This window comes from Neovison vison, chromosome 6 (genome assembly GCF_020171115.1).
Source record: "Neovison vison isolate M4711 chromosome 6, ASM_NN_V1, whole genome shotgun sequence".
Lineage (NCBI taxonomy): Eukaryota > Metazoa > Chordata > Mammalia > Carnivora > Mustelidae > Neogale > Neogale vison.
This window is the reverse complement of record NC_058096.1, coordinates 8,971,765-8,993,388: the sequence shown is the minus strand read 5'-3', so window position 1 is coordinate 8,993,388 and position 21,624 is coordinate 8,971,765. Positions and strand designations below refer to the sequence as shown.

The window sequence follows — 21,624 nt, the reverse complement described above, 5'->3', positions numbered from 1 at the left end:
GCATTCATGTACTAGAGGCAGAAAGGTCTGCCCCCAAGATCATAGAATCTAGAAAGACGTTAAGACACCCGATTGTGAAAATGGTGAATCGTAATTTTAGACAGGAGCTCTTGAAAGCATTTAGGAGGAAGAAATTCCTTACATACAGAGGAAAGCCCATCATAATAAGTTCAGACCCGGCCAAAGAAACCTGGCAAGCCAGAAAGGGCTGGCAAGGTGTATTCAGGGCACTAAATGAGAAGAAAATGCAGCTAAGAATACTTTATCCAGAAAGACTGACATTCAATATGAATGGAGACATAAAGAGCTTCCAAGACCGGCAAGGTTTACAAGAGTATGTGACCACCAAGCCGGCACTGCAAGAAATATTAAGGGGGGTTCTATGAAACAGGGAAAAAGCCAAGAATATCATCGAACAGAACAATCTATAGAAACAAAGACCTCACAGGTAACATGATGTCAATAAAAATGTAACTCTCAATAATCACTCTCAATGTGAATGGCCTAAACGCACCCATAAAATGGCACAGGGTTGCAGATTAGATAAAAAGACAGGGCCCATCCATATGATGTTTACAAGAGATCCATTTTGAACCTAAGGATACATTCAGACTGAAAGTGAAGGGATGGAGAAGCATCTCTCATGCCAATGGGCCTCAAAAGGCGGCCGGGGTAGTGATTCTCATATCAGATTAATTAGATTTTAAACTAAAGACTGTAGTCAGAGATACAGAAGGACAATACATAATTCTTAAAGGGACTATACACCAAGAAGATCTAACAATTGTAAATATTTATGCCCCCAATATGGGAGCAGCCAATTACACAAGAAAACTAGTAATCAAGATAGAGTCATATTGATATGAATACATTAATAGTAGGAGATCTTACCACAACACTCTCAGTAATAGACAGATCATCCAAGCAGAAAAACAATAAAGAAACAAGAGCACTGAATGACATACTGGACCAGATGGATCTCACAGATATATACAGAACATTCTACCCTAAAACAACAGAATACTCATTCTTCTTGAATGCACATGGAACCTTCTCCAGAATAGACCACCTACTGGGTCACAAATCAGGGCTCAACCAATACCAAAAGATTGAGATTATTCCCTGCATGTTCTCAGATCACAATGCTTCAAAAGTGGAGCTCAACCACAAGTAAAAGTTTGGAAGGAATTCAAACACCCAGAAACTAAAGACCACCTTCCTTAAGAAAGCTTGCATCAGCCAGGAAATCAAAGAAGAACTTAAACAATTCATGGAAACCAATGAGAATGAAGACACTTCAGTCCAAAACCTATGGGATACAGCAAAAGCGGTCCTAAGGGGGAAAATACCTAGCCATCCAAGCCTTCCTCAAAAAAAAAACTGAAAAATCCAGAATACACCAGCTGTCTCTACACCTTAAAGAACTGGATAATCAACAACAAATTAAGCCAACTCCACACACAAGAAGGGAAATAATCAAGATTAGAGCAGAGATCAATGAGATAGAAACTAGAGATACAGTAGAATGCATCAATGAAATTAGAAGCTGGTTTTTTGAAAGAATCAATAAAATCCATAAACCATTGGCAAAACTAATCCAAAAGAAAAGAAAGAAGGCCCAAGTTAAAAAATTATGAATGAAAAGGGAGAGATCATAACTAACACCAAGGAAACAGAAACAATTATCAGAAATTATTATCAACAGTTATATGCCAAAAAGTTAAGCAATCTAGATGAAATGGATGCATTCCTGGGAAACTATAAACTTCCAAAATTGAACCAGGAAGAAACTGACAACCTGAATAGACTGATATCTAGTAATGAGACTGAAGCAGTGATCCAAAAACTCCCAAAAACAAGAGCCCAGGACCAACAGATTCCCTGGAGAATTCTACCAAAATTTCAAAGAAGAAATAACACCTATTCTCCTGAAACTATTTCAAAATATTGAAGCAGTGCTCGCTTCGGCAGCACATATACAAAATATTGAAGCAGAAGGAAAATTTCCAGACCCTTTTTATGAAGCCAACATTACCCTGATCCCCAAGCCAGGCAAAGACCCCACCAAAAAGGAGAATTTCAGACCAATATCCCTGATGAATATGGATGCTTAGATTCTTAACAAGATGCTAGCTAATAAGATCCAATAGCACATTAAAAAGTTTATCCACCATGACCAAGTGGGATTCATCCCTGGGTTTCAAGGATGGCTCAACATTCACAAATCAATCAATGTGATAGAACACAGCAGTAAGAAAAGATAGAAGAACCACATGGTCCTCTCAAGTGATGCAGAAAGAGCATTTGAAAAATCAAGCATCCATTCCTGATTAAAACACTTCAAAGTATAGGGATAGAGGGAACATTCCTGAACTTCGTAAAATCTATCTATGAAAGACCCACAGCAAATACCATCTTCAATGGGAAAAAGCTTGCAGCCTTCCCGTTGAGATCAGGAACACGACAAGGATGCCCACTCTCACCACTCTTGTTCAGCATAGTATTAGAAGTCCTAGCAACAGCAATCAGACAACAAAGAGAAATAAAAGGTATCCAAATTGGCAATGAAAAAATCAAATTCTCTCTCTTCGCAGATGACATGATACTTTATACAGAAAATCCAAAGACTCCACCCTCAAACTACGAGAACTCATACAGCAATTCAGTAACGTGGCAGGATACAAAGTCAATGTACAGGAATCAGTTGCTTTCTTATACACTAACAATGAAAATACAGAAAGGATAATTAGAGAATCGATTCCATTTACTATAGCACCAAGAACCATAAGATATCTGGGAATAAGCCTAACCAAAGAGGTACAGGATCTGTACTCAAGGAACTAAAGAACACTCGTGAAAGAAATTGAAGAAGACACAAAAAGATGGAAGACCATTCTATGCTCATGGATCAAAACAATAAACATTGTTAAAATGCCCATACTGCCTAGAGCAATCTATACTTTTAATGCCATTCTGATCAAAAATCCACGGGCATTTTTCAAAGAGCAAACAATCCTAAAATTTGTATGGAATCAGAACAGACCCCAAATTGCAAAGGAAATGTTGAAAAAGAAAAGCAAAACTGGGGGCATCATGTTGCCTGATTTCAAGCTTTATTACAAAGCTGTGATCACCAAGACAGCATGGTACTGACATAAAAGCAGACACATAGACCAGTGGAACAGAGTAGAGAGCCCAGATATGGACCCTCAACTCTATGGTCAAATAATCTTGAACAAAGCAGGAAAAAATATACAGGAAAAAAGACAGTCTCTTCAATAAATGGTGCTGGGAAAACTGGACAGCTATATGTAGAAGAATGAAACTCAACCATTCTCTTACACCGTACACAATGGATAAAAGACCTCAACGTGAGGCAGGAATCCATCAGAATCCTAGAGGAGAACATAGGCAGTAATCTCTTCAATATCAGCCACAGCAACTTCTTTCAAAAATATGTCTCCAAAGGTAAAGGAAACAAAAGCAAAAATGAACTTTTGGGACTTCATCAAAATCAAAAGCTTCTGCACAGCAAAGGAAACAGTCAACAATACAAAGATGCAACTCACGGAATGGGAGAAGATATTTGCAAATGACAGTACAGACAAAAGGCTGATATCCAGGAACTATAAAGAACTCCTCAAACTCAACACACACAAAACAGATAATCATATAAAAAAATGGGCAGAAGATATGAACAGACACTTCTCCAGTGAAGACATACAAATGGCTATTAGACACATGAAAAAATGTTCATCATCACTAGCCATCAGGGAGATTCAAACTAAAACCACATTGAGATACCACCTTACACCAGTTAGAATGGCCAAAATTAGCAAGACAGGAAACAACATGTGTTGGAGGGGATGTGGAGAAAGGGGAACCCTCATACACTGTTGGTGGGAATGCAAGTTGGTGCAGCCACTTTGGAGAACAGTGTGGAGATTCCTCAAGAAATTAAAAATAGAGCTTCCCTATGACCCTGCAATTGCACTCCTGAGTATTTACCCCAAAGATACAGATGTAGTGAAAAGAAGGGCCATCAGTACCCCAATGTTCATAGAAGCAATGGCCACGGTCACCATACTGTAGAAAGAACCAAGATGCCCTTCAAAGGATGAATGGATAAGGAAGATGTGGTCCATATACACTATGGAGCATTATGTCTCCATCAGAAAGGATGAATACCCAATGTTTGTACCAACATGGATGGGACTGGAAGAGATTCTGCTGAGTGAAATAAGTCAAGCAGAGAGAGTCAATTATATGGTTTCACTTATTTGTGGAGCATAAGAAATAATACAGAGGACATGGGGAGATGGAGAGGAGAAGGGAGTTGGGGGTAACTGGAGGGGGAGACGAACCATGAGAGACTATGGACTCTGAAAAACAATCTGAGGGTTTTGAAGGGGCGGAGGGTGGGAGGTTGGGTGAGCCTGGTGGTGGGTATTATGGAGGGCACGTATTGCATGGAGCACTGGGTGTGGTGCATAAACAATGAATTCTGGTACACTGAAAAGAAATTTAAAAAATTAAAATTTTTTTAAATAGTCATAATTATAAGATATATTATATTATAAAAGTTTCATGATAACCACAAAGCAAAAATCTATAATAGATACATAAATGAATAAAGAGAACAGAATCCATGAATAACACTGTAAAAAATCATCAGCTCACAAAGAAAGCAAGAAAGGAAAAAAGAAACAAAGGAACTGCAAACCAATCAGAAAAAGCAATTAATAGGATGGTGATAGTAACTCTTTACCTAAAATCAGTTATTACTCTAAATGTAACTGTTTAAATCCCCTAATTAAAAGCAAAGAATGGCTGAATAGACAAAAAAAAAAGGATTAAAAAAAAAAACCTCAATGCTGCTCACAAGAGATTCACTTATGCTTTAAGGACAAAGGCTGACAGTAAAGGATGGAAAAAGATATTCTGCACAAATAAAAAACAAAAGAGAGCAGGGATAGCTATACTTACATCAGGCAAAATAGGCTTTAAGTCTAAAACCTAAGAGAGACAAAGAATATCATTATATAATTATGAAGGGATCAAGTCATCAAAAGGATTTAACAACTGTAAAAATCTATATACCTAATATTGGAAAACCTATATATATTAAACAAGTATTAATAGATGTGAAGGCAAAAATAGATAGCAATGCAGGAATGGTAGGGAACTTTAATACATCACTTTCAACAGATCATTCAGAGACAAAATCAGTAAGAAAATAATGGACTTGAATGACCCTTTAAACCAAATGTACCTAACAGATATATAACAGAACATTCTATTCCAACAGCAAAAGAAAACACAGTCTTCTCAAGCACACATGACACCTTCTCCCGAATAAATTATACGGTAGGTCACAAAATAGGTATTAAGAAATTTAAAAACACTGAAATCATATCCAGTACCTCTTCCAACCACAATGATTTGAGACTGGAAATCAGCAACAAGAAGAAAGTTGGAAAGTTTACAAATATGTGTATCACACTTCTTAACAACCAATGGGTCAAAGAAGAAATTTTTAAAAAATCTACAAACAAAAATGAAAACACAACATACCAAAACTTAAGGGATGCAGCCAAAGCAGTTCAAATAGGAAATTTTATAGGAATAAATGCTTACTATAAGGAAAAAGAAGATCTCAAATAAACAACCTAACCTTATACCTCAAGGAACTGAAAAAAAAAAAAAAAGCAAACCAAGCCCAAAGTTAGCAGAAGGAAGGGAATAAAGATTAGAGCAGAAATAGATCTAATAAAGATTAGAGCAAAAATAGATGAAATAAAGACTAGAGAGTGGTGCCTACTAAGTGGCTCGGTTAGTTAAGCATCTGCCTTTACCTCAGGTCATAATTTCAGGGTCCTGGGATCAAGCCCTGCGTCAGGCTCCCTGCTCAGCCAGGAACCTACTTCTCTCTCTCCATCTGCCCCTCCCCCTGCTCCTGCTTTCTCTTTCTCTCTCTCTAATAAATAAAATTCTTTTAAAAAAAAGACTAGAGTGGGGTGCCTGAGTGGCTCAGACAGTTAAGCATCTGCCTTTGGCTCAGGTCGTGACCCCGGAGTCCTGAGACTGAGCCCCATATCAGGCTCCCTGCTCAGTGCAGAGCCTGCTTCTCACTCTGTTCCACTTTTGCTGTCTCTCTCTCTCTCATATAAATAAATATAATACAAAAAAATTTTTAAAGACTAGAGAAACAATAGAAAATACCTATAAAACTAAGTTGTTGGTTTTTTTAAGATTTTATTTATTTATTTGTCAGAGAGAGAGAGAGAACACATACATGTTCAACTAAATTTTGACAAGGCCACCAAGAGAGAGGAAGTACAGGTAGACAGAGTGGCAGGCAGAGGCAGAGGGAGAAGCAGGCTCCCTGCTGAGCAAGGAGCTTGATGTGGGACTCAATCCCAGGATGCTGGGATCATGACCTGAGCCGAAGGCAGCCGCTTATCCAACTGAGTCACCCAGGCGCCCTAAGTTGGGGCTTTTTTAAAAAATACACAAAATTGACAAATATTTATCTAGATTAAGGAAAAAAAGATGACTCAATAAAAATAAATGAAAGAAGAGACATTACAACTGATAGCACACATATTCTAAAGATCATAAGAGACAACTGTGGTCCATTATATGCCAACAAATCAGGTAATTTATGAGAAATTGACAAATTCCTAGAAACACATTACTTACCAAGACTGAACTATGAAGTAATAAAAATTTTGAGGAGACCAATACAAGCAAGGAAATTGAATTAGTAATCAAAAATCTCACAACAAATTAAAGCTCAGGACCAGATGACTTCACAGGTGAACTCTACCAAACACTTAAAAATTAATACCAATCCTTTTCAAACTCTTCAAAAAAAATTGCAAAAGAAGGAACACTTCCAAACTCATTTTATGAAGCCAACATTACCCTGATACTGAAGGCAGACAAGGATACCACAAGCAAAGAAAATTACAGGCAATTATCCCTGATGAACCCAAATGCAAAAATCCTCAACAAATACTAGCAAACCAAATTCAAGAACACATTAAAATGATCACACACCATGATCAAGAGGGATTCATCCATGGGATGCAAAGGTAGTTGAACACAAGCAAATGAGTAAATGTGATACACCACATTAACAAAACAAAGGATAACAATCGTATGATTTTAATAGATGCAGAAAAGCACTTGACAAAAATTCAACATACTTTCATTATAAAAATTCTCAGTAAATTGGGTATAGGAGAAATGTTCCTCAGCATAACAGAAGTCATATATGACAAGCCGACAGCTACATCATATACAATGGTGAAAAGTTAAAAGATCAGGAATAAGACAGGGATGCTTACTCTCACCGTTTCCATTCAACATCGTACTGGAAGTCCCAGCCACAGCTATTAGGGAAGAAAAAGAAATCAAGGCATCCAAATCAGAAAGGAAGATATAAAGCACCTGTTTGCAGATGACATGATCTTATACGTAGAAAACCCTAAAGACTCCACCAAATATATGTTAGCACTAATCAATAAGTTCAGTAAAGAAGCAGAATGCAAAATCAACATACAGAAATCCATTCTGTTTCTATACATTAATAACAAACTGCCTGAAAGACAAATTAAGAAAGCAATCCCACTTAAAACAGCATCAAAAACAATAAAATACATAGGAATAAATTTTACCAATTAGATGAAGGACCTGTACACTGAAAACTACGACACTGATGAAAGAGACTAAAGAAGACAAGAAGACACAAATAAATGTAAAGATATTCCATGTTCATGGATTTAAAAAATTAATACTGTAAAGATGTTCATACTACCCAAAGTGATCTATAGATTCAAACCCTATCAAAATATGACTGGCATCTTTCACAGAAATAGGAAAAAAAACCTAAAAATTTATATGGAACCACAAAAGACCCCAAATAGCAAAAGTGATCCTCAAAAAAAGGAACAAAGTTGGAGGCATGGTACTTCCTGATTTCAAGCTATATTACAAAGCTAGAATAATCAGAACAGTATGGTACTGGCCTAAAAACCATCACATGGAAGAGAATAGAGAGAGAGCCCAGACATAAACCCACACATACATGTTCAACTAAATTTTGACAAGGCCACCAAGAACATACAATGGGGTCTCTTCAATAAATGGTGCCAGGGAAACTAGATATCCACATGCAAAACAGTAAAACTGGACCCCTATCTTATACCATTCACAAAAATTAACTCAAAACAGAATAAAGATTCAAATGTAAGACCTGAAACCATAAAACTCCTAGAAGAAAACATAGGAGAAAAGACCCTTGACATGGGTCTTACCAATGATTTCTTGGATAAGACATCAAAAGTACAGGTAACAGGGGCGCCTGGGTGGCTCAGTGGTTAAAGCCTCTGCCTTCAGCTTGGGTCATGATCCCAGGGTCCTGGGATCGAGCCCCACATTGGGCTCTCTGCTCAGCGGAGAGTCTGCTCCCTCCTCTCTCTCTGCCTGCCTCTCTGCCTACTTGTGATCTCTGTCTGTCAAATAAATAAAATCTTTAAAAAAAAAAAAAGTACAGGTAACAAAAGCTAAAATAAACAAGTGGGACTGCTTCAAACTAAAGAGATTCTTCACAACAAGGAAACAGTCAATGAATTGAAAAAAAAGCCTGTAGGATGGGTGATAACATTTGCAAACTGTATGTATGTATGATATACAAAGAACTCATACAATAGCAAGAAAAGCAAATAATATGATTTTAAAATGGGCATAGGACCTGAATAGACATTTTTCAGAAAGAAAAAAAAAGACATACAAAAGATATATGAAAAGATGTTTAACATCATTAATCATCAGGAAAATACAAATCAAAACCACAATGAGATAACATCTAATAGGATGCCTATTACCAAAAAGACCAGAGATCTTGATGTTGGTGAGGATGTGGAGAAAAAGGACACTTGGACACTGTTGGTGGTAGTATACTGGTATGACCATTATGGAAAGCAGTTTTAACAGTTCCACAAAAAATTTAAAATTGAATTACCATATGATCCAGCAATCCCACTTCTGGGCATATATCCAAAGGAATTGAAGTCAGTATCTCAAAGAGCTATCTGCACACCCACATTAATTACAGCATTATTCAAAATAGTCAAGATACTGGAACAATGTAAAGTGTGCTTCAACAGATGAATGGGTAAAGACAATGTGGTACATATATACAATGGAATATTATTCGGCCATGAAAAAGGAAATCCTGCCACATGCAACTACATGGATCAGTCTGGAAGGCATTTTGCTAAGAGAAATAAGCCAGACTGAGAAAGACAAATACTGTATGATATTACCTACATGGAATATTAAGTTGGGGGGGATCCAGTTTCATACAAATGGAGAATGGAATAGTGGTTGCCAGGGGCTGGAAGGATGGGAAAATGGAGCAGCATTAATCAAAGGGTACAGTTTTTCAGCTGTAAGAAGAGTAAGTTCAGAGGAACTAATGCACAGCATGGTGACTAGTTAATGCCATGGTACTATTTACTTGCAAGTCACTGAGAGCAAATCTTAAGCATTCCCACCACAGAAAGAAAATAAAAGTTAACTATGTTAACTATGTGAGCTGATGACTATGTTCATGATCTTGATCTCGTAATCACTCTATAATATGTACGTGTATCAAATCATCATGTGTACACTTTAAGTTTTTACAAATATATTTGTTAATTATTCCTCAATGAAGTTTTTTTAAAATGCATCACATGTGGTTCCCATGAACAGCTAAGGCTTGGCATGGCTGCTGCCACCCTTACTATCTGAGGCTTGGGAGGACCCCGGAAGCAAAGATCTACACTGCCTGCAACAAACACACCCTTACACTTGAACCCCATCATGAGTGGCATCCTGAATTCCCTTTTATTGCAAACATTTTGAAGTTTCCCTGTATGACAAGGGCAAACTTAAAACTGGAATTTGTTACTGTCCTAATGACTACTGGGCAGACCCTGCACAGTCCTGTGCAGACTCTAAGCACCAACAGAAGGCTTTTAAATGCCCATCACCAGAGCTGTGTCACCAGACAAGGGCCCCTAAGATCAAAAGGAGAATCTGCCACCGTCAGGACAAATTCCTCTGAAATGCGAGAAGGCTGCCTTTTGGGATCACTCACCCCTTCTCCCTCCTCTGCCCCTATGGGATGTGGGTGTCACAGTGACAGGGAGAGGGATTGTAAAATGGAAAACCACAAGGAGAGGGCTTGGCCCCCAGAGATGCCAGAGCAGGACCTCCTCGTGGCACCTGGCTGCTTCTTGTTCCCTTTTGCCAGTCTGCCCGATGAGGTCGGGGGAGTTTCCTATTAGAACATTAAAATGAGACAAAACAAACTGATGTAAGAGGCTCTATCCCCACTCTACACTGTAGGCTGCCCATTTTGGAAACAGAAATAGGTATAACTGGCAAGTGATAGACTTGAATTCAGGGACTCCTGGGTTTGAATCCCAATTGTATAATGTGGATGGGTCCCATGACCCCTCTGTCCCTCAGTTTCTTCATCTCTGGTAAAACATGGAATACTTGCCCCACAGAGCTACTGTGAAACAAGATGGGAAAATCAGATGAGAACGTGAAGGCCAGTGCAGGGAGGGGCTCAGCTCCTGCTAGTGTCTCTCCGCCCCTTCCTGGGCTGGGGCTGCCACTTTCCTTTCTCCTCCAACTGCCTCACTTCCACTGATTCTTCTATAGAAGAATACAGTTTGGGGAGTCCATTGGGGAGACCGTCTAGGCCTCACACTACTGAAGGAGAAAGCAGGGCAGTGTGATGTCTACTAGAATCACAAAGAAAACGTGGATTCTGACAGGCCAAATTCGGGGTCCGGAGCAAGCTTCTCAGCCTTTCAAGGCTTCCACAACAAAATGAGGGGGTCTGAGCGGATTATCTCAAGGCCCTCTGTCACCCCAACCCTCTGGCAAGACCTGTATTCAGAGGCCCGGCCTCGGAGTCACAGAATCTGGGGCGTGCCTAATATTTCACACATTAAGAGTCATGAGATGACCAACTAAAATCCGGGGGACCAGCACCTCAGAGAGCACTTCTCCTCCAGAATCTATAGATCAGTGGTTCACAAAGGGCACAACATCACCTGGGGCCTCCGTGAAAATACATATTCCTGGCCCTACCCTCAGAGATTCTGTGGGTTTGGGATGGGCTTGTAGAACCTGGCAGTGTCCGATGCCACGGTCAGGGGCGCACATCCTAACAAGCAATAAGAAAAGTTTCAACTTCCTGTGACTCAGGTAGCTCCACTCCCACCCCATATGGCTCTGGGCTCACGCTGAATACCCTCGGCCCCAATACTTCCCTTCTCTGAGCCGGTTTGCTCCTCTGAAAATGTGGCTAGTAACACCCTCTCTCAGGGACTGGGCTATCGTTTTTGAAGATGGGTTCCCTGGGCCATGAGTCTGCTCTTCAACGTATTAAGGGGTCTCTTTGCTTATCAAAAATGCCAGGAGAAGGGCGCCTGGGTGGCTCAGTCGTTATTAAGTGGTCATGATCCCAGGGTCTTGGAATCGAGCCCTGCATTGGGCTCCCTGCTCCCTCTCTCACTCCTCCTGCTTGTGTGTTCCCTCTCTCGCTGTGTCTCTCTCTCCCTGCCAAATACGTAAATAAGATCTTAAAAAAACAAAAAGGGCCAAAAGTACAGACTTAAACAGTCAAGACTGTAGCATTTCAACCCTCCAAATGTTCTTCCAAGAATGGTCAATCCAGCTACACAGAGCCCTGATCAGGTGAGATCAGGAGCCTCCGTACACCTGTGTGTGCCTTCCACAAACACAATCTTTGCTGCATGAACATCACAAGCACGGCGTCTGGAGGCTGACTGAGGTTTGAATCCCAGCTCTGCCCCTCAGCAGCTACGTGACCTCAGCAATAACTTAACATTTACGTTTACAAAAAGCAGGAAAATACTTCCTCATCAGATCATGGTAAGAATGGACAAGATAACAAATGTAATGCGTGGGCATTTACAGACACTGTCAGATTGACAGCCCCTGGCCTTCCTGGAAAAAGTGTTAGCTGCAGGTGGGAAGAGAATCCTAATTAGGCACTAACCTTATTTGTTTAAAAAAATCGGTTTACTAACATCTAGCTCATAGGCCATACCACTGACCCATTTAAAGTGTACAATCCAATGGGCCTCAGAATTCTGCTGAACCACGCGGCCATCACAACTCAAGAGCACTTCTGTCACCCCAGAGAAAAACCCTGCATAGCCCTTGCCACCCAATCCCAGCAGTGCCCCAGCCTGCCCCAGGGAACCACTAATCTACTTCCCAATGCTCTAGATTTGCCAATTCAGCATATTTCATAAAAATACTATTATATGTGACCCTTTGTGACAAGGTTCTTTCATTTAGCATGTCTTTAAGGCTCATCCGTGTTGTGCCATATATGAGTATTTTGCTCCTTTCTGTGACTGAATAATATTCCATTTTATGGAAAAACCTCAATTTATGTATCCATTCATCCACAGATAAACCTTTGGATTAGGGCTGTTATGAACAAGTGCTATACAAACTACTATGATCATTCATGTTCAAGTTTTTGTGTGGATGTTTTCAAGTCTTGGGTATGTATACCTGGGAGGGGAATTGCTGGGTCATAAACTCTGGGCTACACCTTTGGAGGAACTGCCAGACTGTTGTTCAAAGCCGCTGCACCGCTGGACTTCTCCCTCAGCAGTGTAAGAAGGTTCCAATTTCTCTACATCCTTGACAATTTATCTTTTTTACAGCTGTCCTTGTGAAGTGTGAACCTTGCATTTTTATTAAGTTCTACTATACTTCCAGTGGAACAGAGTAGAGAGCCCAGATATGGACCCTCAACTCTATGATCAAATAATCTTCAACAAAATGGGAAAAAATATACAGTGGAAAAAAGACAGTCTCTTCAATAAATGGTGCTGGGAAAACTGGGCAGCTATATGTAGAAGAATAAAACTCGACCATTCTCTTACACCATACACAAAGATAAACTCAAAATGGATAAAAGACCTCAATGTGAGGCAGGAATCCATCAGAATCCTAGAGAGAACATAGGCAGTAATCTCTTCGATATCAGCCACAGCAACTTCTTTCAAGATATGTCTCCAAAGGCAAAGGAAACAAAAGCGAAGATGAACTTTTGGGACTTCATCAAAATCAAAAGCTTCTGCACAGCAAAGGAAACAGTCAACAATACAAAGATGCAACTCACGGAATGGGAGAAGATATTTGCAAATGACAGTACAGACAAAAGGTTGATATCCAGGATCTATAAAGAATTCCTCAAACTCAACACACACAAAACAGACAATCATATCAAAAAATGGGCAGAAGACATGAACAGACACTTCTCCAATGAAGACATACAAATGGATATCAGACACATGAAAAAAATGTTCATCATCACTAGCCATCAGGGAGATTCCAATTAAAACCACATTGAGATACCACCTTACACCAGTTAGAATGGCCAAAATTAGCAAGACAGGAAACAACATGTGTTGGAGGGGATGTGGAAAAAGGGGAACCCTCCTACACTGCTGGTGGGAATGCAAGTTGGTGCAGCCTTTTTGGAGAACAGTGTGGAGATTCCTCAAGAAATTAAAAATAGAGCTTCCCTATGACCCTGCAATTGCACTACTGGGTATTTACCCAAAGATACAGATGTAGTGAAAAGAAGGGCCATCTGTACCCCAATGTTTATAGCAGCAATGGCCACGGTCGCCAAACTGTGGAAAGAACCAAGATGCCCTTCAATAGACGAATGGATAAGGAAAATAGATAGTTATCAAACCATTCTGAACACCTACAAACTCAACAGGAGATAGAAGAGAAGAAGAGCAGCAATTCTAGGAACAGTAAATTGACCACTTTCCGCAAGGTAGGACGTTTGGAGAATGAATCTGAAGCAATGGGAAGATAGACCGCTGGGGGAGGGGTCAGTTCCTGGCAAGCTGTGGAACAGCAGAGCACAAAATCAGAACTTTTAGAGGTCTGCTCCACTGAGGGACATCACTCCAGAGGCTAAGTGGGGGTGAAGCCCTCTTGGAGACAGTGTGATCTCAGGACCCGCAGAGTCACAGAAAGACCGGGGGTGTCTGAGTATGGCAAAGCTCCCAGGTATTGGAGCAGGGAACTTGGCTGTAGAAACAGAGCCAAGGATGGGGGGGCGGGGGCGGGTCTCAGTTCAGGGTTACCTTAAACTGTGATCCAAGGCACAGTCGGGCCACTGCTCTTCGAGCAGGGACCCCACAAGTGGCAGATCCAGAGAGACCTTCTTCCTCCTCTAAGCAGAGTGGCATGGGAATGAGTGGCAGGAATCTGGTGGGTTTGGAGACTCCAAACAGGGCTTTGCGCCAGAGATAGAAATGCTCAGTCACAGGCCAGGTAGGCTCTAAGTGCAGCTGGAGGCCACAGAGGCAGGAGAGATTGACTGTTTTTCTCTGACAGCGCACTGAGGAGTGGGGCCTTGAGCTCTCAGTTCCTCTAGGCCAGAGTCTGGGAGGCCACCATTTTCATTCCCGTCCTCCAAAGCTGTACGGAAAGCATTTAGGGAACAAAAGCTACCAAGAGCAAACCCAAGCAGATTGCTTAACCTGGCCCCTGGCAAGGGTGGTGCAATTCCACCTCGGGCAAAGACAATTGAGAATCACTGCAACGGCCCCTCCCCAAGGAGATCAGCAAGAACATCCAGTCAGGACCAAGCTCACCAATCAAGGAGAACAGCGGAAATCCAGAGCTGGGGAAAAGTAACACATAGAATTCATGGCTTTTATCCCATGATCCTTTAATCTTTCAAAGTTAAATTTTTCAAATTTTATTTTTTCAAATTTTATTTTTTTCTTATTCTAGTTTTTCCTCTCTCCTATTTTAATGTTTTTTAACTATTTTATCTTATCAGTATCTTTTTAAAAATCCTTTTTAACTTTCATTTAATCACATTTTATCCCTTCATTGTAAATACCCTTATTAATAAATATATAGGGTTTTTTCTTTAAAATTGTGGCATACAATTTCTTCTAATAGACCAAAATACACCCTGAATCTAGTGCATAGCTTTATTCTAGTCTCCAGCCTCAATCACAGTCTTTCTCTTTCTTTTTTCAACAAACTTCTTATCAATTCCTTTTTTAGAATCCTTTTTAATTTTTATCTTTAGAGTCATATTTCATACCTTCATTGTGTTCACCCTTATTTTTGTGTATATATAGAAGTTTTTCTACCTTTAAAATTTTGGTAGGTAGTTTCTTCTAACAGAACAAAATACAACCAAAATCACGTGTGTGTCTCTGTTCTACTCCCCAGTCTTAGATACAGATATAGATAGGAAGATATTATATATATACTATATAATATATAATACACACACACACACACTTTTTTTCTTATTTTCCCCCTTTCTTCTCCCCTCCCCCCCAAGTTTCAGGTCTCTTCTGATTTGATTAGTGTTTATTTTTCTAGGGTTGCTGCTACCCTTTTAGCATTTTGTTCTCATTCATATATTTTATCTGGATAAAATGACAAGGCGGAAAAACTCACCACAAAAAAAAGAACAAGAGGCAGTACCAACAACTAGGGATCTAATCAATATGGACATTAGTAATATGTCAGAACTAGAGTTCAGAATGACGATTACCAAGGTGCTAGCAAGGCTTGGTAAAAGCATGGAAGATATTAGAGAATCCCTTTCTGGAGAAATACAAAAACTAAAATCTAACTAAACTGAAATCAAAAAAGCTATTAATGAGATGAGATAAAAAATGGAGGCTCTTACTGCTAGGTACATGATGCAGAAGAGAGAATTAGTGATATAGAAGACCAAATGATAGAGGATAAAGAAGCTGAGCAAAAGAGACACAACTACTGGACCAGGAGGGGAGAATTCAAGAGATAAGTGACACTATAAGATGAAACAATATTAGAACAATTGGGATCTCAGAAGAAGAAAGAGAGAGGGAGCAGAAGGTATAATGGAAAAAGTTATAGCAGAGAACTTCCCTAATATGGCAAAGGGAACAAGCATCAAAATCCAGAAGGCACAGAGAATTTCCTTCAAACTCAGTGAATAGGTCCACACCCCGTCATCTAATAGTAAAACTTACAAGTCTCAGTGACAAAGAGAAAATCCTGAAAGCAGCTTGGGACAAGAGGTCTGTAACATACAAGGGTAGAAATACTAGACCGGCAGCAAACCTATCCACAGATCTGGCAGGCCAGAAAGGACTGGCATGATATATTCAGAGCACTAAACGAAAAAATATGCAGCCAATACTATATATATCCAGCTAGGCTGTCACTGAAAATAAAAGGAAAGATAAAGAGCTTCCAGGACAAACAAAAATTAAAAGAATTTACAACCACCAAGGCAGCCCTACAGGAAATATTGAAAGGGGTCCTCTAAGCAAAGAGAGAGCATAAAAGTAGTAGACCAGAAAGGAACAGAGACAATATACAGTAACAGTCACTTTACAGGCAATACAATGGCACTAAATTCGTATCTCTCAATAGTTACCCTGAATGTAAATGGGCTAAGTGCCCCAATCAAAAGACACAGGGTATCCGAATGGGATTAAAAAAAAAACAAGACCCATCGATATGTTGTCTACAAGAAACTCAATTAAGACCCAAAGACACCTCCAGATTGAAAGTGAGGGGGTGGAAAACAATTTACCATGCTAATAGACATCAAAAGAAAGTTGGGGTGGTGATCTTTATGAAAGATAAATGAGATTTTACTCCAAAGACTACAAGAGATAAGGAAGGATGCTATACCCTACATATAGGGTCTGTCCAACAAGAAGATCTAAAAATTTTAAATATCTATGCCCCTAACATGGGAGCAGCCAATTACATAAACCAATTAATAACAAAATTAAAGAAACACGTCGACAATAATACAATAATAGTAGGGGACTTTAACACCCCCCTCACTGAAATGGACAAATCATCTAAGCAAATGATCAACAAGGAAATAAAAGCATTAAATGACACACCGGACCAGATGGACATCAGGTAGATATATTAAGAACATTTCATCCAAAAACAATAGAATACACATTCTTCTCTAGTGCACATGGAACATTCTCCAGAATAGATCACGTTGTGGGTCACAAATCAGGTCTCAACTGGTACCAAAAGATTGGGATCATTTGGGATCATTCCCTGCATATTTTCAGTGCTCTGAAGCTAGAACTCAAGAGAAAACATTGGAAACACAAGAGAAACACAAAACACAAGAGAAACATTGGAAAGAACTCAAATACATGGAAGCTACAGAGCACCCTACTAAAGAATGAACGGGTCAACCAGGAAATTAAAGAAGAATTGAAAAAATTCATGGAAACAAGTGAAAATGAAAACACAACTGTTCAAAATCTGTGGGGCACATCAAAGGCAGTCCTGAGAGGAAAGTATATAGCAATATAAGCCTTTCTCAAGAAACAAGAAAGGTCTCAAGTACACAACCTACACCTACACACCTATACACCTAAAGAAGCTGGAAAAGGAACAGCAGAGAAAACCTAAACCCAGCAGGAGAAGAGAAACAATAAAGATCAGAACAGAAATCAATGAAATAGAAACCAAAAGAACAGTAGAACAAATCAATGAAATTAGGAGCTGGTTCTTTGAAAGAATTAATAAGATTGATAAACTTCTGGCCAGACTTATCAAAAGGAAAGAGAAAGGACTCAAATTAATTAAAATCATGAATGAAGAGGAGAGATCACAACCAACACCAAAGAAATATAAACAATTATAAGAACATATTATGAGCAACTATATGCCAGCAAATTTGACAATATGGAAGAAATGGATACATTCCTAGAGACATAGAAACTACCAAAACTGAACCAGGAAGAAACAGAAAACCTGAACAGACCCATAACCAGTAAGGAGATTGAAGAAGCCATCAAAAATTTCCCCACAGGGGCGCCTGGGTGGCTCAGAGGGTTAAAGCCTCTGCCTTCGGCTCAGGTCATGATCCCAGGGTCCTGGGATCAAGCCCCGCGTTGGGCTCTCTGCTCAGCAGGGAGCCTGCTTCCTCCTCTCTCTGCCTGCCTCTCTGCCTACTTGTAATCTCTGTCAAATAAAATAAATAAAATCTTTAAAAAAAAAATAATTTCCCCAGAAACAAGAGCCCAGGGCCAGACAGCTTCCCAGGGAATTCTACTGAACATTTAAAGATGAATTAATACCTAGTATTCTGAAACTGTTCCAAAAAGTAGAAATGGAAGGAAAACTTGCAAACTCATTTGATGAGGCCAGCATTACCTTGATCCCAAAACCAGAGAAAGACCCCATCAAAAAGGAGAATTACAGACCAATATCCTTCATGAACACGGATGCAAAAATGCTCAGTAAAATACTAGCCAATAGGATCCAACAGTACATTAAAAATATTATTCACCATGACCATAAGATACCTAGGTATAAACCTAACCAAAGAGGCAAAAAAATCTATACTCATAAAACTATAAAGTACTCATGAAAGAAATTGAGGAAGACACAAAGAAATGGAAAAACGTTCCATGCCCATGGGCTGGAAGAACAAATATTGTGAAAATGTCTACGCTACCTAAAGCAATCTACACATTTAATGCAATCTGTATCAAAATACCATCAATTTAAAAACAAAAAAAATTTAGGGTCTAATAGAATATTCCAAGGGTGAAAAACAAAACAAAACAAAATACCATCAATTTTTTTCAAAGAAATGGAACAAATAATCTTAAAATTCATATGAAACCAGAAAAGACCCCGAATGGCCAGAGGAATGTTGAAAAAGAAAACCAAAGTTGGCGGCATCAAAATCTCATACTTCAGGCTCTATTACAAAGCTGTCATCATCAAGACAGCAGGGTACTGGCACTAAAACAGACATGCAGATCAATGGAACAGAGTAGAGAGCCTAGAAATAGACCCTCAACTCTATGGTCAACTAATCTTCAAAAAAGCAGGAAGAATGTCCAATGGAAAAAAGATCGTCTCTTCAACAAATGGTGTTGGGAAAATTGGACAGCCACATGCAGAAGAATGAAACTGGACCATTTCCTTATACCACACAAAAATAGGCTCAAAATGGATGAAAGACCTCAATGTGAGACAGGAATTCATCAAAATCCTTGAGGAGAACACAGGCAGCAACTTCTCCGACCTCAGCCACAGCAACTTCTTCCTAGAAATATCACCAAAGGCAGGGAAACAAGGGCAAAAATGAACTACTGGGATTTCATCAAGATCAAAAGCTTTTGCACAGCAAAGGAAACAGTCAACGAAGCCAAAAGACAACTGACAGAATGGGAGAAAATATTTGCAAATGACATATTGGGTAAAGAGCTAGTATCCAAAACCTATAAAGAAGTTATCAAACTCAACACCCAAAGAACAAATAATCCAATCAAGAAATGGGAAGAAGACATCCAAATGGGCAACAAACATATGAAAAAGTGCTCAACATCACTTGGCATCAGAGAAATACAAATCAAAACCACAGTGAGATACCACCTCACACCAGTCAGAATGGCTAAAATTAGCAAGTTGGGAAACGACAGATGTTGGCAAGGATGCGGAGAAAGGGGAACCCTCCTACACTGTTGGTGGGAATGCAAGCTGGTGCAGTCACTCTGGAAAACAGTATGGAGCTCCTCAAAAAGTTGAAAATAGAGCTACCCTATGACCCAGCAAACGCACTACTGAGTATTAACCCTAAAGATACAAATGTAGTGATCCAAAGGGGCACGTACACACAGACGTTTATAGCAGCAATGTCCACAATAGCCAAACTATGGAAAGAACCTAGATTCCATCAACAGATGAATGGAAAAAGAAGATGTGATATGTACATACAATGGAATACCATGCAGCCATCAAAAGAAATGAAATCTTGTCATTTGCAACAACGTGGATGGAACTAGAGGATATCATGCTGAGCGAAATAAGTCAATCAGAGAAACAATCATCGTATGATCTCTCTGATATGAGGAATTTGAGAGGCAGGGTGAGGAAGGGTTTGCTGGTAGGGAAGGAAAAAATAAAGATGGGATCAGGAGGGAGACAAACCATAAGAGAATCTCATGAAACAAACTGAGGGTTGCTGGGGGTGGGGGGGTAGGGATAGTGGTGGGGTTATGGACAATGGGGAGGGTATGTACTATGATGACTGCTGCAAAATATGTAAGCATGATGATTCACAGACCTGTACCCAAATAATACATGTTAATTTTTAAAAAAAAAAGACAAGATTAAGGATGGAAGTTCACATATAACCACGGCTTTAAGGCAGTTTACCTACACAGAACCCCAGAATCAAGCACACATCCTCACTGAGGTGGAGCTGTGCCAGGCTCCCCGACTGGTACACTGATGCCCATTGAAATGGAGGTGACAGGCCCATAGGTGTAAACCAGATCCCCATGTCAGGACAGCACGGTACACCCTGGAGAAAAACACACCCAACCTATGGACCCTGGTCCCTCTGAGGGCAGGGTGTGAGGGCATTTTCACTGTAGCACCCACTAGACATAGCATCTTAGGCAGTTTCTTCAGGATAACTATGAGGCTTAAATAAAACACTGCACACCAAGGCCTGAGCAAATCGCGTCACATCCAGCAATGCTAGTATTTAATAAATGTCGTTGTCTTATGTTTCAATCGTAGTCCAGTTTTATGACAGGTACATATTTGCTTCTGTGATATGTAACACCAGCAGACTTCCTCACGGTGGTCCTGAATGTTCACTGACAGACATGAGAACACTATGAAAACTGTAAATACCGAGCCAAGATCTAAAAAGTACTAATTAGGGGGGCCTGGGTGGCTCAGTGGGTTAAGCCTCTGCCTTCAGCATCGGGCTCTCTGCTCAGCAGGGAGCCTACCTCCACCTCTCTCTCTGCCTGCCTCTCTGCCTACTTGTGATCTCTACTTGTGATTTATTTTATTAAATAAAAATTAATAAAATAAAAAGTACTAATTAGTACATGTTTTTATATAAAAACCAATCTTGGAGGGAAGTTGATAGCCTCAAATATTTTTAAAGGAAAAAAAGGGGGGGCGTAAAGACTCTTAATTAAAAATGTCCAACTGAGCCCAAAAATTCATCTCCTATTCCTCCCAGACTCCCACTAAAATGACAGAAAAGCAGCAGAATAAAAGAGTTAAACACCCACGGGAAAAAGAATGGATAAGGGACATATCTAATAAGAGATTCAAACACATACTGGAAAACAGCCAACAAAGGGAGGTCTGCTAAGGCAGGCCCCGCTCTCTCCTGTATTTAATGACTGAACTTTCATTCTGTAAAAAATCAGAGACAGACAGTGCCCCGACTGTCCCTCCCACTACCGATTCCCTGGTCCCTAGTAAGTGAGGCCAACAAGGAGAGAGGCAGCATCTCCTGGGGCCTCTGCGGACGTGTCTCAGGCGCTTAGCCTTTCCACTGGGTCGGGGGGTCAGAGCTGATACACAGGGCGTCCACCCCCATTCCTGCCCAACAATCTCCTTTCCAGACTGGAAATCAGAACCGAAAAACACGGTGTGGTTTGCTCCAGCTCAGTGCAGCTGGGGGTAAAGGCCCGCCGAGACCCCGGCCAGGCCCGCACTCCC

The 21,624-nt window shown here is 40.0% G+C and overlaps 1 protein-coding gene across 10 annotated transcripts in view; it reads right to left on the bottom strand.

Annotated features, from left to right (window-relative positions):
• Positions 1-7,351: 7,351 nt before the first annotated feature.
• The window catches only part of SETD4 (SET domain containing 4), a 92,872-nt gene continuing 78,599 nt past the window's right edge, over positions 7,352-21,624 (bottom strand). For all 10 annotated transcript variants that reach the window (XM_044250954.1, XM_044250957.1, XM_044250952.1 and 7 more), the window contains one exon: positions 7,352-7,397. In XM_044250954.1, the coding sequence (XP_044106889.1) occupies positions 7,355-7,397 (43 nt within the window). In that variant the 3' untranslated portion in view covers positions 7,352-7,354. The remainder of the gene's footprint in view (positions 7,398-21,624) is intronic.